Source organism: Panthera pardus, unplaced genomic scaffold, assembly GCF_024362965.1.
Source record: "Panthera pardus isolate Hobbes unplaced genomic scaffold, ASM2436296v1 HiC_scaffold_8, whole genome shotgun sequence".
NCBI classification, from domain to species: domain Eukaryota; kingdom Metazoa; phylum Chordata; class Mammalia; order Carnivora; family Felidae; genus Panthera; species Panthera pardus.
Window position 1 is genome coordinate 5521213 of NW_026527013.1, and position 14416 is coordinate 5535628.

Below are 14416 nucleotides of genomic sequence, written 5' to 3' on the forward strand. Positions count from 1 at the left end.
CAGAGAGTAACCCTGAGCCCACAGCTGTTTCTGGTGCTACCTGCTAAAGGAAGGACACAGGGAAGCACACACCTCCAGCCTGCAAGAAACAACACACCTCCAGCCTGCAAGCACAGGGCTCACTTACTCTTCCGTGACACCTGTGATCCTGCTCAGCATACCCAGGCCTAGGTTCACCTTCCTAAAACGGCACTTAGATCAAACTATTCCTGCACACATCCTTCACAATCAGCCCACCACTGTTAAAGAGAAAGGAAAAATTCTTTTCATGGGCAAAGACCTCCCTGTCCTATAACTTGAACCTGTTCTCTCCACCCCAGGTAGACCCTCACCTCCAAACCTCTGCATCTGATGCTGTCAGCCCTCTTTATCTGCCAGCACACCCTCTACCTATGCTGAACCCTCTCAGACACCCAACCCAGCCCCTCCAGCTTAAACCACATCTCCTGCACTCATCTTTTTGTATTCCTGCTTGGATCCCATGCTCTCTGAACAGAACACTTCTATCAACCACCGAGAGCAGTGCTTTTTCAAATCTTAACACAGAGAGAAAATGATCACCTTTGGGTGGTGCTCACATGGCTGCCAAGGGCCAAGGAACCAACATTTCCACTGGCACCCTCACTAGGCCTCTTCTACCAGAGGGGCCTCTGGTGCTGCCCTGAGCCACTGGGCATCACCTCCACAGCTGCCATCACCTCCTTCGAGATCAAGAAACACACAACTATCTCCCTGTACCACCAAGTACAGTGGCCTGCAGAAACCAGGGCAAAGATCTACTGCCTTGATAGAAGGGACAATGAATGGGGAGGCCCTACAGAAAATACCACCAAAATGATTCCACTTGCGGGGGGGGGGGGGGGATCAAGAACTGAATATTTAAAAAAAAAAAAAAAAAAATCATAGTCTGAAAACCCAACTTAAACTTATTTGGTACAAAGACGCTTTTACTAAAGTGGGTCTGACCACAAGGAGCAACAGAAATTCCAGAACAAAGCCCTCTGCTCCTGCCCCTGTCACTGTGCAAGGCCTCAGCACAGAGAGACAAGGGAGGGATGGCAAAGTAGCAGGAGACAGCAAGGCCTACAAGGTGACACTTCTATTCAGGTCAGGACAGAAGACTCTCCTGCTGCCACGAGAAGTAACGACCTCACCAGATCCACCTCCCGCACCTCTGCGAGAAACGAGGTGAAGGCTGCCAGCCTCATCACGGAGGTGACAGGCACCACAGAGGGGCAAAGGATTAAAGGCTCAGGGCAGGAACAAGTGCCTGTGGGAGCAAAGCCATGTGCCATCTTGTTCTTCTCACCTCACTATCCACAAATCGCTACTTGCAGCCAAAGGACTGTAAGTTTTCACACGTTTTTTAAACTACCCAGCCATTCTTGGGGCACCTGGGTGGCTCAGTCGGTTAAGTGTCCAACTTCAGCTCAGGTCATGATCTCGTGGTTGGGGAGTTCAAGCCCTGCATCGGGCTCTGTGCCGACAGCTCAGAGCCTGGAGCCTGTTTCAGATTCTGTGTCTCCCTCTCTCTCTCTCTCTCAAAAATAAATGTCAAAAAAAAAAAAAAAATTTTTTTTTAATAAAAAAATAAATAAAAACAAAACACCCGGCCATTCCATGACACAAAAAGCAAAGCCAGTCAGACAGTAAGAAACTTTTAACTGACCTAGTCGCATACAGATAATGAATTCATCCCCCAAGTTCTACAAATCTGAAATAATCTAGAATAAAGTTATAGACAGTCATATCAAACATACAAAAAAAAAAGTAAATCGTCACTACCCGCCTGGTAAGACACAAGAAAGTCAGTCCTTCCAGCTACTTCACATGCGGGGAGGGAAAAAGACATAGAAGTCTCCCCAAACTCAGAGTAAAAGGAAAACAGTTTCTAATAGTTCCTGGTTTCCATGGAGAACACAAACACAAAGAGGACGGGAGTCCCAGAGATAATCCACAGAAGAATCTTGTCTCACTGATGAACTGGATGATGAATCTTTCTACAGCCTTCATAAATTCTAAGAATACAACTAACACAAACAAGACAAAAAGGAGCCTAAAACCTCACACCTAACTCAATGGGTCCCCTAAAGACAGAGGCTGAGCCCTCTGCGGCAGCCACCTAGCAGCCTCACATCTGCACAGAATGAGAAGCAGGTAAAGACGGGGGAGGAGCGCGGACCGATGCTCCAACTCTGCTTGGACAGAAACAAACTTAACAGCGCAGAAATGGACAATCTCTTTGCGTCATACTAACAAAGAACTAAGCTGACAGATTCTCAGAAACATCTAAACTCAAAACAGCAGGGAAGGGAGAGACACTCCGGGCAATGCAACCAAAACTGAAACGAAAGTTTCTCTGCACTTAGGCCCAATACTCCAGGCCTTCCAGCACCAGAACACTTCTCTAGTTCCCTGAGGCCTCTTGTAAAGGCGTCAGCAATCACACCACACCGTCCGCTAACCAGAGCACCATGGCGCCCTGGACAAGGGGACTCACACCCCGCTCGGCAGGGCCTCAGGAGCCACTACCACCGCACTAGATAGCCAGCGTGGTGTAAATGCAGCAGCTCTAACTCCCTCGGCAAGCAAACACCTTATACCGATGCAGCCAAAGAAGCCATTTGAAAAGACTATCAAGGAAACTGGTGCTATTGATACGAATAAAAAATTTAAGGACCAAAAGCTTTTACCTAAGTCCAGAAAACAATGTTTTAAAAGACGATGGAAAGATAGCAGACTCTGCTTAAGAAAGAACCTCTGAGTTGAGCATGAGCCCCGCTCACGTGGGGCCTTCTTACCCACGCCTCTGCCATGGGGCTGTCCAGAGCTTCGCAACATTCCCATCTTGTTTCTGGCAAAGTCTCTCTCAAATCCTCCACCCAAGCCACGCTTCATCTCTGTGGAAGAAATCGTTACCCTAGGCCTTTCCAGGAATCCCTCTGTGCTTCAGACATGAATAAAACAAATTACAGGCACACAGCAGCCAGCACCAAGTCAGCACGCTTACTTTTTCTAGGAGAAACTACCACTCATCCCTTATTCCTTACAAAGGTCCTCTCACCTCAAGTGAGTCCCTGCAAACCACCTACCTTCAATCCACCAAAGACTAACTGATGACTTTCATTAGTCACACGGTGGCTACACCAAGCCACTACAGCAATGGGCTGCATCCACGCTGTATCACAGGAAGCAGCAGCTCCAGCTCTCGGTTACTTCCCAAGCACCCCGCCCCACCCACAGCGTTCCGGGGGGCGCCAGCAGTCCGCGGAATCCGCCCAACAGCCTGCACACCTCTATCACCCCCCACCATCATGGATGGCCCTTTTACAAAGAAACTAAGGCTCAAATGACTTGCTAACCTGACCAAGGCCACCTGCCTGCTATGGGATGAGGCAAAGGCTGGAACCTATAAACCCAATGCAAAAACCCAAACTCTCCTAACACAACCACATCCAAGGAGAATCCAGAAACATCCCTGCAGTATAACATGCTTTCTCCAGGATCAACTGTAGTGGTCTCCTCTACACAAGGACACTGGTAACTTCATTACTTTTTTCTACATTCACAGCAAGAGTTACGTTTTGCAATGCCTTAAAAAAAAAAAAAAAAAAAAACAGGGGCACCTGGGTGGCTCAGTCGGTTAAGCGTTCGACTTCGGCTCAGATCATAATCTCACAGTTCATGAGTTTAAGCCCCACATCAGGCTCTGTGCTGACAGCTCAGAGCCTGGAGCCTGCTTCGGATTCTGTGTCTCCCTCTCTCTCTGTCCTTCCCCCGCTCACTCTCTCTCAAAAAAGGAATAAATGTTAAAAAAAAAAAAAAAAAAATTTTAAATTTAAAATAAAACAAAGGTCTTGGGGCTCCTGGGTGGCTCGGTCAGTTAAGCATCCAACTCCAGGTTTCAGCTCAGGTCATGATCCCACAGTTCGTGAGATCGAGCCCTGCATCCAGCTCTGTGCTGACAGCATGGTGCCTGCTTGGGATTCTCCTTCTCTCTGTTTCTCAAATAGATAAACGTTAAAAATTAAAAACAAAACAAAACAAAACAAAACAAAAAACAAACCTAATTACTCTTGCTCCTTAGAAATCAGGCAAACAATCGCCTTCAATTGTGCAACTGCCAAAATTGGTTATATGCAGCTCAAGCCCTTATACTTTCAATGAAATAAGTCTACTGAAGATGTGGAAGCAGGCTAGCATTATGAATTAGAAATGCCTCACTTAGCAATGGCAGACGTGCTATTCATAGTGTGAATAGACCCAACTGAAGGTCATAGGTTGGTGGCATGCCATCTGCTGAAAAGGTAACTAACTTGTGTGAGCTTGCATGTGGCAGGCATAGCAGAAGTCCCACACTGGCACCGTAACAGACAGAGCTCTGCTGCACTCCTTTAATCCCTATCATAGGGCATGAAGACGGCAGCACTCTGCCCCCTGGAGGTAAGGAAGTCATGGGCAGGCAGTAATATGACGACAGCCTCAGAAGTCATCTTCCCAACTGTCAGCAGTCTCTGTAGTTCAGGGAACTCCCTGTGAATTCCAATGTAATCCCCCCAAAATGGAAGTGTTTTCATTGTCAAATATTGCATCAAAGCATTGTTTGGGATTTGGTTTTTTAATCTGTAATTCCTAAGCATCCATTCTATTAGGACTTGACGTCTACTTTGACTGATAAGAAATCAGAATCTCAGGGCCAGTCTGATACCAGCACCTGTGACCAGAACAGATGGATTACAGTCGCCAATTAAATATTAAACCCAAAACATCTTTATCAATTTCCCTCTGTGATTACGCTGACTCACTCAAATCCCAGAACACAGCTCAAGTGGGAGAAGTCCCTGTTCTCTGCTGTCGAGGATGACATGGAACGGTGAGAACATCTAAGAGCACTGCATCACAACACATCCTCCACTGCTGCTCCCCACGAGAATCTGCACTCGGAACCCTTTGATCACCAGGCTCAGAACTGTGGCTGCTGCCTTCCACCTGCCAGGTTACCAAGGACTTTGCCCGCACAGCTCGGCACAGCCCCAGCTCACTTCCATCCGTCCGCCTCTAAGTCACATCACTCCACTCCTCAGAGCAACAATGTTACCTCCTTCCTGAAGACTCATCTGTTTTGAGCAAACACTAATTTACCAAGCCAGACTCCTCCAAGCCTTTTTATTAAAATTCCCATACACGTTATGAACTATAGGCTGGCTTGAAAGCACCCTGCAAACTCAGGCCTCTGTCCCTTCATTCCTGACTACTGGTGAGGACTTCCCTACATCTTTTTACCGTTATCTAGAACAAGACAACCCCATGGAGAAGGACAGTTTATTCATGAGAAGTATCTTTCTTTCCAGTTGGACAGTTAGCAAGGTCCATCCTAGTAAGACTCTCAGTTGCTCCAGTTCGAACTTCACATTAAATGACACTGCAGGTCAGAAAAGAAACATTTACATGCAAATCTTCAATGGCCTTCCTCCTCAGGGAAGTTTATGTGTATAAGGGAAGCCTCATCCCCACAGGTGGGGGTGAAAGAGTCCACCAACCCCTAGAGAATTTCAGAAAGACGGACCGTGGGGCTTCTCAAGGCACACTCTGCAGGCCCACTGAGGAGGGGCTGACGCCCACGCGGAAGGCAGTTCTGAAGGGCAGGATCCGCCAGATACCGGGACCCATCTCCCAATATCACTAGCCATGTGACCTCAGGCAAGTCACTCTCCGGGCCTCAGTTTCTGATGAAATGGTGATAAAAGTACCTACAAATCATGTGGTTCTTGCAAGGACTGAACAAAACACACGGTCACAATGATAATTAAAACCACTGAATTTCTGTTAAGGGGTCGAAAGGGACAGAAGATCTGAAATACACCAAAATTCTCACTATGGAAATGCTGAGCTAAGTCACTGTCTCTGCTCACAACTCCAAGTTCTCAGAGCAGATGAACTTGATCAAAAACTCCAAAGAAACTAAAACTAATCCCTCACACTTGAAGATGATTTTAAAGTGTGCAAAACATAACCATAAATGTGTCTACAGGATGCCTGCTAGTGCTGGAGGCAATAAAAAAGCTCTAGAATTTTCTGGGTTAATTACTGGGGAGATTCAGAACACAGTTCAGTGGCTGAGGGGATTAACACTTACCTACCAGCAAGTCTAGCTTCTGAAATACAAACTTATGATTTCAAATAAGGCAATTCAAAGACACTGGATTCATCAAGAGAAGTGGAAGGGGCAAATCTTATTCATTAAAAATGGGTGTGCTGCCTCACAGTCGCCCAGGAGACAACAACCAGCAGAGGGCAGGTGCACGCAGGAAGGAAACCCAAGTCTTACCATTTATTCTGCCCATGTTCATCCCAGAGCCAAATCGACCCATGTTTTCCATACCGCCACCAAAAGGTCCCTCCATTCCTGCAAGAGATATCCACATTTGAGCACCATCCCAATGAGACCGCTTACACTCATCAGGAAAAGAAAGATGTTTTCATGAGTTTCACTTTGGGTGTTTTCTGCCAGGAACTTCCTTACCAAGTGTAAGGACTTTGGGGGGAAAAAATGCTAGTGCCCTTGCCTGGAAATCACCATCTTCAAAACGCTAATCTGATCCACCCCCTCAACAGACAAGTAAAAAGAGGCCCAGAGAGATGGAGTGATTTGCCCAAGGTCACAGAGCTAGTTAGTGAGAAAGCCAGACCAAAAGCCAAGATACCCACTAGGAAAGACTGACAGGTAAAATTAATTTCTGGACTCAAACTTTTAGAAAACCGAAAGTGAGAATTCATGCAAGGCTTAAGGAAAAAGAAAGAGGAAAGGTGAGAGAAAACCATACCTAAAAGTGATTACATTTGTACTTCATTTTAAATCTCTTACCTCCCATTTTATTTATGCCAAATCCTATGCCTTCCATTCCCATTCCTTAAAAAGAAAAAGTCAATGCAAACTAAAATTATGTCAAAGTAGTAAGTAACGTTTGAACTTAAAAAGCACAGGAAATTCCAAACCATCAAATGAACAAAAAATATCCCTGATTAGGAGTATATTTTAGTTGTCAAGGAAAAGGGGGAAAGCGGTCCTACCATCTCCCCTGTCACACTATCACATTCCAAGAAACGTTAGTCTTTAACAAAATAATCACGTGACTCAAAATTCTGTAGGGTCCACATACAGTTTTAACAACTACCCAAATCAGACCACGTTAAACATGATATATAACTAACCAGGTACAAAGTGGAGAGCACTTTTTTATAAGCTTATTTTAGGGAACATAAGTAGATTTAAAAACCCCTTTCAAAGATAAAATTCTCTAAATAAAAAGCAGTTCCTAAAAACACCAGACTTTCTTCTTAGGTGCTAGGGGAGTGGCCATCAGACTGGCAGGGCCAGCTGAGGTGACGGCTGAGGGTGCTGAGGTCAGCCCAGAGTTTAATCTGGGAGGGAGACAAGGGATATGCAGAACTGACAGAAGTGGAGTGAAGGGGCATCCAGGCTGCAATTCAAAGGATTTCAAGAAAGACAGCCGTTAAGTCTGTGGTCAAAAAAATGAAATCGTTCTTAACAGTATATGAACACCTCACTGCACAGAATGAAAATGCTGAACAGCAAAATATAAAGTATATTCTCCACAAAGTTTTTATTCATTAGCTATTTATCATCTTGAACAAAGACAACACTCAACACTATGTCTTTGTGGCCTGTGACAGCTATGCTGTCATGCAATGAGGCCCTCCTGTGCTTTTTTGTATCCGCCAATGCCCCCACCCCTACAAGCCACTATCACCATCAGGCAAGAGCCTAAGGGTGTCTGGGTAACAGACTGCGGCAGTGCTGTAGTCCCAGGTCAGGAGATCTACAGTGTGTCACTAACTGATAATGTGACCTTGAGCAAGACCAACTCTCTGGCCTGCCTCCTCTTATCGAATAGCGTAACTACCTCAGCTCAGAAGGTCATGCAAGGACAAAATGCAGAAGTATAACTTTAGAAAAGAGGATTCAATTCAGTAAAAACACAAAATACTGCTTTTATCAAAATGAATGAGAGAGGAGTAAGGAAGAAATTCTGCCCCAATTAAATCTTTATTCCATTTGAAGTACTCAACATCCAATTATCCCAATAATTTGAAAAACTAACTTCCCCAGAAATCTCCAAAGCACACTGTAGTTCTCACCTGCGGGTCCTATGTTTCCCATGCCAATGCCTTTATTCAGGTGATTGGCATCGATCGGCTGTCCTCCTGGGCCCAACCCCATGCCAATACCACCAAGCCCATCTGAAAGGAAAAGAGAAAGTCGGAAGTGTAGATTCCACTTAGAAAACCATGACCTTCCAAAGCAAAAAGAGTCTTTGTTTATACTGCGTTGTAAATGTCACACTCCATTCCAATCCACCCACCTCCAAGAGCAAACCCAGGGCTTTTGGGAGCTATCCCTTTCGAGGCGTAACTTTTCATATGCAATTGCAGATTAGAGTTTGTGCTATGTATAAAACAAAAGCAATTGAAAATTACAGAGAATTATGAACTCAAATGTAAGAATCACAGACACTTATTCATTTCCCCAAATCTCAAACTGAGAAATGTTTAATTCCAACAGGCAATTAAGGGGACACCTGGGTGGCTCAGTCAGTTAAGCGTCTGACTTTTAGCTCAGGTCGTAATCCCACGGTTTTTGAGTCTGAGCCCCAAATCAGGCTCTCTGCTGTCAGCATGGAGCCCGCTTCAGACCCTCTGTCTCCCCTTCTCTCTGTCCCTCCCCCTCTCATGCTCTCTCTCAAAAATAAACATTTTTTAAAAGGTTAAAAAGGAGGGGCGCCTGGGTGGCTCAGCCGGTTAAGCATCCGACTCTTGGTTTCAGCTCAGGTCTTGGTCTCAACGTTTCATGGGTTCGAGCCCTGCATCAGGCTCCGTGCTGACAGTGCAGAGCCTGCTTGGGATTCTCTCCCTCCCTCTCTGCCTGTCCCCTGCTTGCTCTCTCCCAAAATGAATAAATTTAAACAAACAAATAAATAAGGCAATTAAGGACATCGGGTGGCCAGCAGTGCAAATGTGCCCAATCACCACCTCACAACCTGGTAGCCCAAAGGACTTTCCCCAAGAAAAAACAATGGAATAAACCAGCCAGTTAATACACTGGGCATACACGATTCTGACTCTACAGGTGGTTGTAGCAACAATGAAACTACTGTTCTCTTCTGCCCAGAAAGCTTCCCAACCTGTGGATCAATACCCAGTCCGCTCTCAACTCCATGCCCACACACACAAGCAGGGATGTAAGAATACAGACTGGTCTCAAAAGAGCCAACAAGACCAGACAGTGCAAGACACCTGCGGTGCTCTGAGCGACCTTGCCCTACGCTTAAACCAAGACCAGGTTTTAAATGGTAACCAAGTTCATTAAAAGTAATAATAATACCTTAAAAAGAACCTTGATACCAGTTCCCAGATATTTAATCTGTTTTAACAGACTAGTGTTTTTAAACTGCATAGAAACAGCAAGCGAGAGATCACCAAGGTTACTTACTCCCTAAGGGACTGAAGATTTTGAAGTCAACCCTCTGAAATGTGTTGGGAGACCAAGAGTCATGGATAATGGGCTCCCTGGGGCCCAATGTGTGCCAGCCAAGGCTCTCAAACAGCCCTCATCCCACTTCCTCTAGGCACAAACGTCAGTAAGAGCCATCACTCTGATCCTGAGTGATCACGGCAAGTGACCACATTGATTAGGGCAAGGATATGTGGTACTTCTCTAAAAAATATTAAATTTTCAACTAAGCCATCTATTCTTGAAGCCTCTGACCTCCCCTCGAAATCTGCCTCATTTATGCTTCCAATAATGTTAAACCACAAAGGCACTCCTGTTAGTGTTCTTGTCTAGGCTCTCATTCAATCCATCTGATGCTGGGCCTTAGGCCTGAGTCCCCACTCCAGACCAGAGACACTCCCTGGCCCTCCAAACAGACACCCACCCCAACTGCCTCATCTGCTAGGAAGTTCTCCCAACATAGCACAAGCGAGCCCCTCCCCTCCCACTGCCACCTAACTCCCATGCTTCCTACGGACTCCCCAGCCCTTCTTGCTGCTGGAGGCCAGCACTCTCACTGCTGCCTATGCCCAGGCTCCGCACAGCCCTGTGGGCTTGTCAGAAAGAGGGCCTAAGGCTTCACTAATATGCACCACTTCCATCTTTGAGGTGACTGGTCACCTAGTCTTCCCTGTCACGGGACAGACTTTCACCTGGATGTTTCACGTGACCCCATATAAAAATATGGATCACCGTACTTCACATAAGATGCCCCCATTCAAAGTGTACAGTTCAGCGATTTTTCGTACGTACAACTATCACCATCATCTAATTCCAAAACACTGTCATCACCCCAAAAACAACTCTCCACTTACCCCTCTCCCCTGGCAACCACTAATCTACTTTCTGTAGGTGGATTTGTCTTTTTTTGGACATTTCCTACAGATGGAATCAAGGTGCATCCACGCCGTGGCAGGTATCAGTACTTGGTTCCTTTTTATGGCTGAGTAATACTCCATCATATAAATTTACCACTTCTATCCATTTATCAACTGAAATCACGGTGCCAGGAACACCCACATGAACGTTTATGGAGACACAGTTTTCAGTTCTTCGACGTATACCTAAGAGTAGAACCACGCTGAGCCACACTGTGCTAACCAATCTCTTCTGATCCCACGGGCAACCTGATTTTAATTCCTTTCCAGTTTCTGGTTCTTCCTTCCACAGGACACTTTCAAAACACCCAACTACATCTTAGAGGATGTAGTCTGCCTCACCACAGAGTAATCCTAACCACCCTTCCTAAGTTGTGAATCCCTCTGCTCGTATTGCACCCTGAAGAATCTACAGGGGGAAGAAAATTACCACAAACCCCTTTTTGAACCTTTCCCTCAAGAATGATCAAGAGCACTGCAGAATCACATGGCGCAAGCTCAAGGGTAAGTGTAGTTCTCCGGTCAGTACTGATCAAATTCAAAAACCAAGCCATACTGAGACACTTACGGGGAAGTTGCTGTGGACGCTCAGGAGGGAAAAAATCTCCCTTTGGTAAGGCCCTCTCATCCTGAAAGAGAAAGTGAGTAAATCTCAGTATTAAAGCACAGCTTACAACAACAACAGATGGAAACAACTCCCAATGACAGAGAACTAGCTAAATTATGATCCACCCATGCCACGAAATAACATACAAGTACAAAAAGAAACACACAGAGTACTTGCACCCTTATGTAAAAAGAAGGACAAAAATATGCATCCACGTTACTAGGGGGGACGAAAGGGACCTGGGCACAAAGTAAGGGAAAGACTCTCACCCTGTATCTTCATGCTTTTTAAGCCATGTAAAGCAATAATCTATTCAAAAAACTAAACTGAATGCTTAAAGTAGCTAAAATATCCCTTTACAGTTCCCTTTATTTTCTTCTTGAATCTGAGCCCTCACCAGATTGCCCTCAGCATATTCTAGTCATGCTTGTATTAATTCACTATTATCCTGGCACAGCCAAAGCAGGGATAATGTTTATAATGAAGCGCTTCAACAGAACCTGAAAGGCTGTGTGAATCAAAGACTTAATTACATTCACAACAGATAAAATGCTAAACATTATAATGAGATACCCTGAAGAGTAGAACCCCATGTACATAACCGTTCTTTGAACTTGATCACTTGCTTGAGCAGGATACTCAACTGATCTCCTGACCATGTCAGTTAACAGGCAACTGTGCAAAAGGGAAATATATCTGAAGAGCTGTGTTTCTGCCATAGATTTGCTCAACATACTGCAACTTTTTTAACTTAGACTGATCCATAAATATAGTATAATAGCTATGTACACTCTTAATATTCCCAGGTTACTGCTAGACTTATTTGAATATATTATGGAGAAAGAGATCCTATTAACTTACCATTTTCACGTGCATTGGTCTATCAAATAGCAGTTGACCGTTAAACATAGCTGATATTACAATTAAGGCTATTTCTCGCAATTCTAAAAACATGCACAGGAGAGAAACACAGAAGAGAAAAATGCTCCAACTGCTACCAGCCCCTCTAAGTAGTGAATTTATGAGCAATTTTGGTTCTTCATTAAACTTTTAAAATCTTTGTTTCTACATGAACCATAAAAGCAACAATAAATAAAGCTCAAGGGACAGGGAAGGAAGTGTCAGCTTACTCCTTAGGTGTAGAGCTCCACTCATAGAACCCCACACTTCTCACTAAACCGTCCTCTTAGGTACTGGCGTCAGTTTTTTGTATGAGTCCAATGGGCCAAGTACCATATATTTTTTCAAGTACCATGTTTTCTGGGTAAGACACACAGTAAAAGTCTTGTCCAAGTTTAATGACTGTGTTCATGTGTGGCATTCTCCGCTGTGACTACAAAGATAAAACTCCAGGGAAACCAGCTTAGGATCAGAGAGAGAAGTATTTCTAGAATGATGTCAATCCATTGGAGAAATACAGCCAAGGACTTATACGTGAAATAACAACCGAATTTCTCTCCAGTGGCGTATTCTTTAGACTTCTCCCTTCAAACCAGACTCTAAAAAGAGAACACTGGAAAAGACCACTCACGGGCATGTGCCTATTTTCTATTTATGCAGTACTGAATCAATTCCATCACAGGCAACTTTTACATTCCACAGTAATGCAATCCCTATGGTCATTTAGGAAATACACACACAGTTACCACTTCCTCCCCAAAAACCTGTGTTATTCATGCAATATTTAAGGCCAAACTGTTCACCAAGAGTTGAATTCTGATAAAAGGATACATATAGCTTGCACAGCTTCAATGGACTGTTCAAAAGTAACAGTGCCTATTCCACGACTTTTTCCATCTTTATCCTCAAGAATGTCTGCTCGGACCACCACACCAGCCATACTAAAAACTTCCTTCAGCTTCTTCCAGCCAACTTTATAATCCAGCTAATCAAGAGAAAGGAGAGAAAAATCTCAATGTAGACATCTCAAGAAAAAACATTTTGAACCCGTAACATATTGAACACAATATGCTCTGGTTGGAAACAAACATTTAAAAATAACGTCACAGGGGTGCCTGGGTGGCTCAGTCAGTTAACCGTCCAACTTCAGCTCAGGTCATGATCTCACAGTTTGTGAGTTCGGGCCCCACATCAGGCTCTGTGCTGACAGCTTAGAGCCTGGAGCCTGCTTCAAATTCTGTGTCTCCCTCTCTCTCCACTCCTCCCCCACTCATGCTCTGTCTCCCTCTCTCCTTCGAAAATAAATAAAAACATTTAAAAAAATTTTTTTTATTTTATTATTTTATTTTAAATAATGTCACAGGAGCGCCTGGATGGCTCAGTCAGTTGAGGGTCGACTCTTGATATCAGCTCAGGTCATGATCCCCACGGTCATGGGATCGAGCCCCTTTGCTGAGCATGGAGCCTGTTTGAGATTCTCTGTCCTTCTGCCCCTCTCCCCTGCTCGTGCTCACTCTCTCTCTCTCTCTCTCAAAAATAAATACAATAAATAAATAAATAAATAAATAAATAAAGTCACAAGGACTTATCCCACCACAGTAGAATTTTTCAGATACGATTATGAAGCCTGGCCTTAACTGTTAGTCACTGTCTCTTTTCTCCAGAAGAACAGGTTAAGTCACCTCATGCCTTTCAAATTAATGCTTACTCTGAACCAAAAACAAAAAAACAAAAACAAACAAACAAAAAAAAACCTTTTTTGTTCCCCAGCTAAAGTTTACCACCATCCTTCTCAATGCATTTTTCTTTAAAAATATTTCCCTTTGCAAATGGCAAAGGCATTATCTTTCATCCCAAACACAAGAGGAGGGATGGAACGTCAGCTTGGTTCATATACTTTTTTGGCCTGCACCCGCAGGGAATGCAGACTCAGCTGCCACTTTTATAACCAGCAAAAGCCAGTGAACATGACCCCAGTGGGACCATGGTCAAGCCTGTGTGACTGATCACTACAGGGTCACTGTGGGACAAAGCCCAACTTCAAAGATGTTTGTTTTTTAAACAGAAGAAGACGACAGCAGAACCCTCTTTTCAGTTGTTCTTCTCAAATATCAGAACTACTTTTATAACATATTAACAAAACTATCATAAAGCTCTGACTTTTCTACCTTAGACAATGTTTCCGTTTACTTACATTTGCTACAAATACCGTGCTTCCAAGTCTTCCAGCCTGTAATGCATGGATAATCTCATTTGGGATGTTAGGATTATTTAGGATACTGGGTGGGATATTAATCATTCCTGGGCCACCTGGTCCCATACCCATCCCACCAGTCGTAGCCATCACCTTTTGCATTGCTCTCCTGGCATGTTCACCATCAGGATCCTAAAACAAGCACAAAAGTGTTACATTTAACTGACCCAGTGACAACTAAGACCATGATCTCACAAAAAGTGATA

The 14416-nt window shown here is 44.3% G+C and overlaps 1 protein-coding gene across 11 annotated transcripts in view; it reads right to left on the reverse strand.

Annotated features, from left to right (window-relative positions):
* The window catches only part of HNRNPM (heterogeneous nuclear ribonucleoprotein M), a 297886-nt gene that overhangs the window by 6331 nt on the left and 277139 nt on the right, over positions 1-14416 (reverse strand). For 3 of the 11 annotated variants that reach the window (XM_053897385.1, XM_053897384.1, XM_019427956.2), the window contains 8 exons: positions 14304-14342; positions 14151-14186; positions 12788-12941; positions 11918-11967; positions 11018-11078; positions 8161-8262; positions 6866-6910; positions 6329-6406 (listed from right to left, as the gene is read on the reverse strand). In XM_053897385.1, coding sequence (XP_053753360.1) covers positions 6329-6406; positions 6866-6910; positions 8161-8262; positions 11018-11078; positions 11918-11967; positions 12788-12941; positions 14151-14186; positions 14304-14342 — 565 coding nt within the window. Of the gene's footprint in view, positions 1-2801; positions 2901-6328; positions 6407-6865; positions 6911-8160; positions 8263-11017; positions 11079-11917; positions 11968-12787; positions 12942-14150; positions 14343-14416 lie in introns of all 11 variants that reach the window. The other 8 variants (XM_053897382.1, XM_053897379.1, XM_019427949.2 and 5 more) reach the window with 5 other exon arrangements.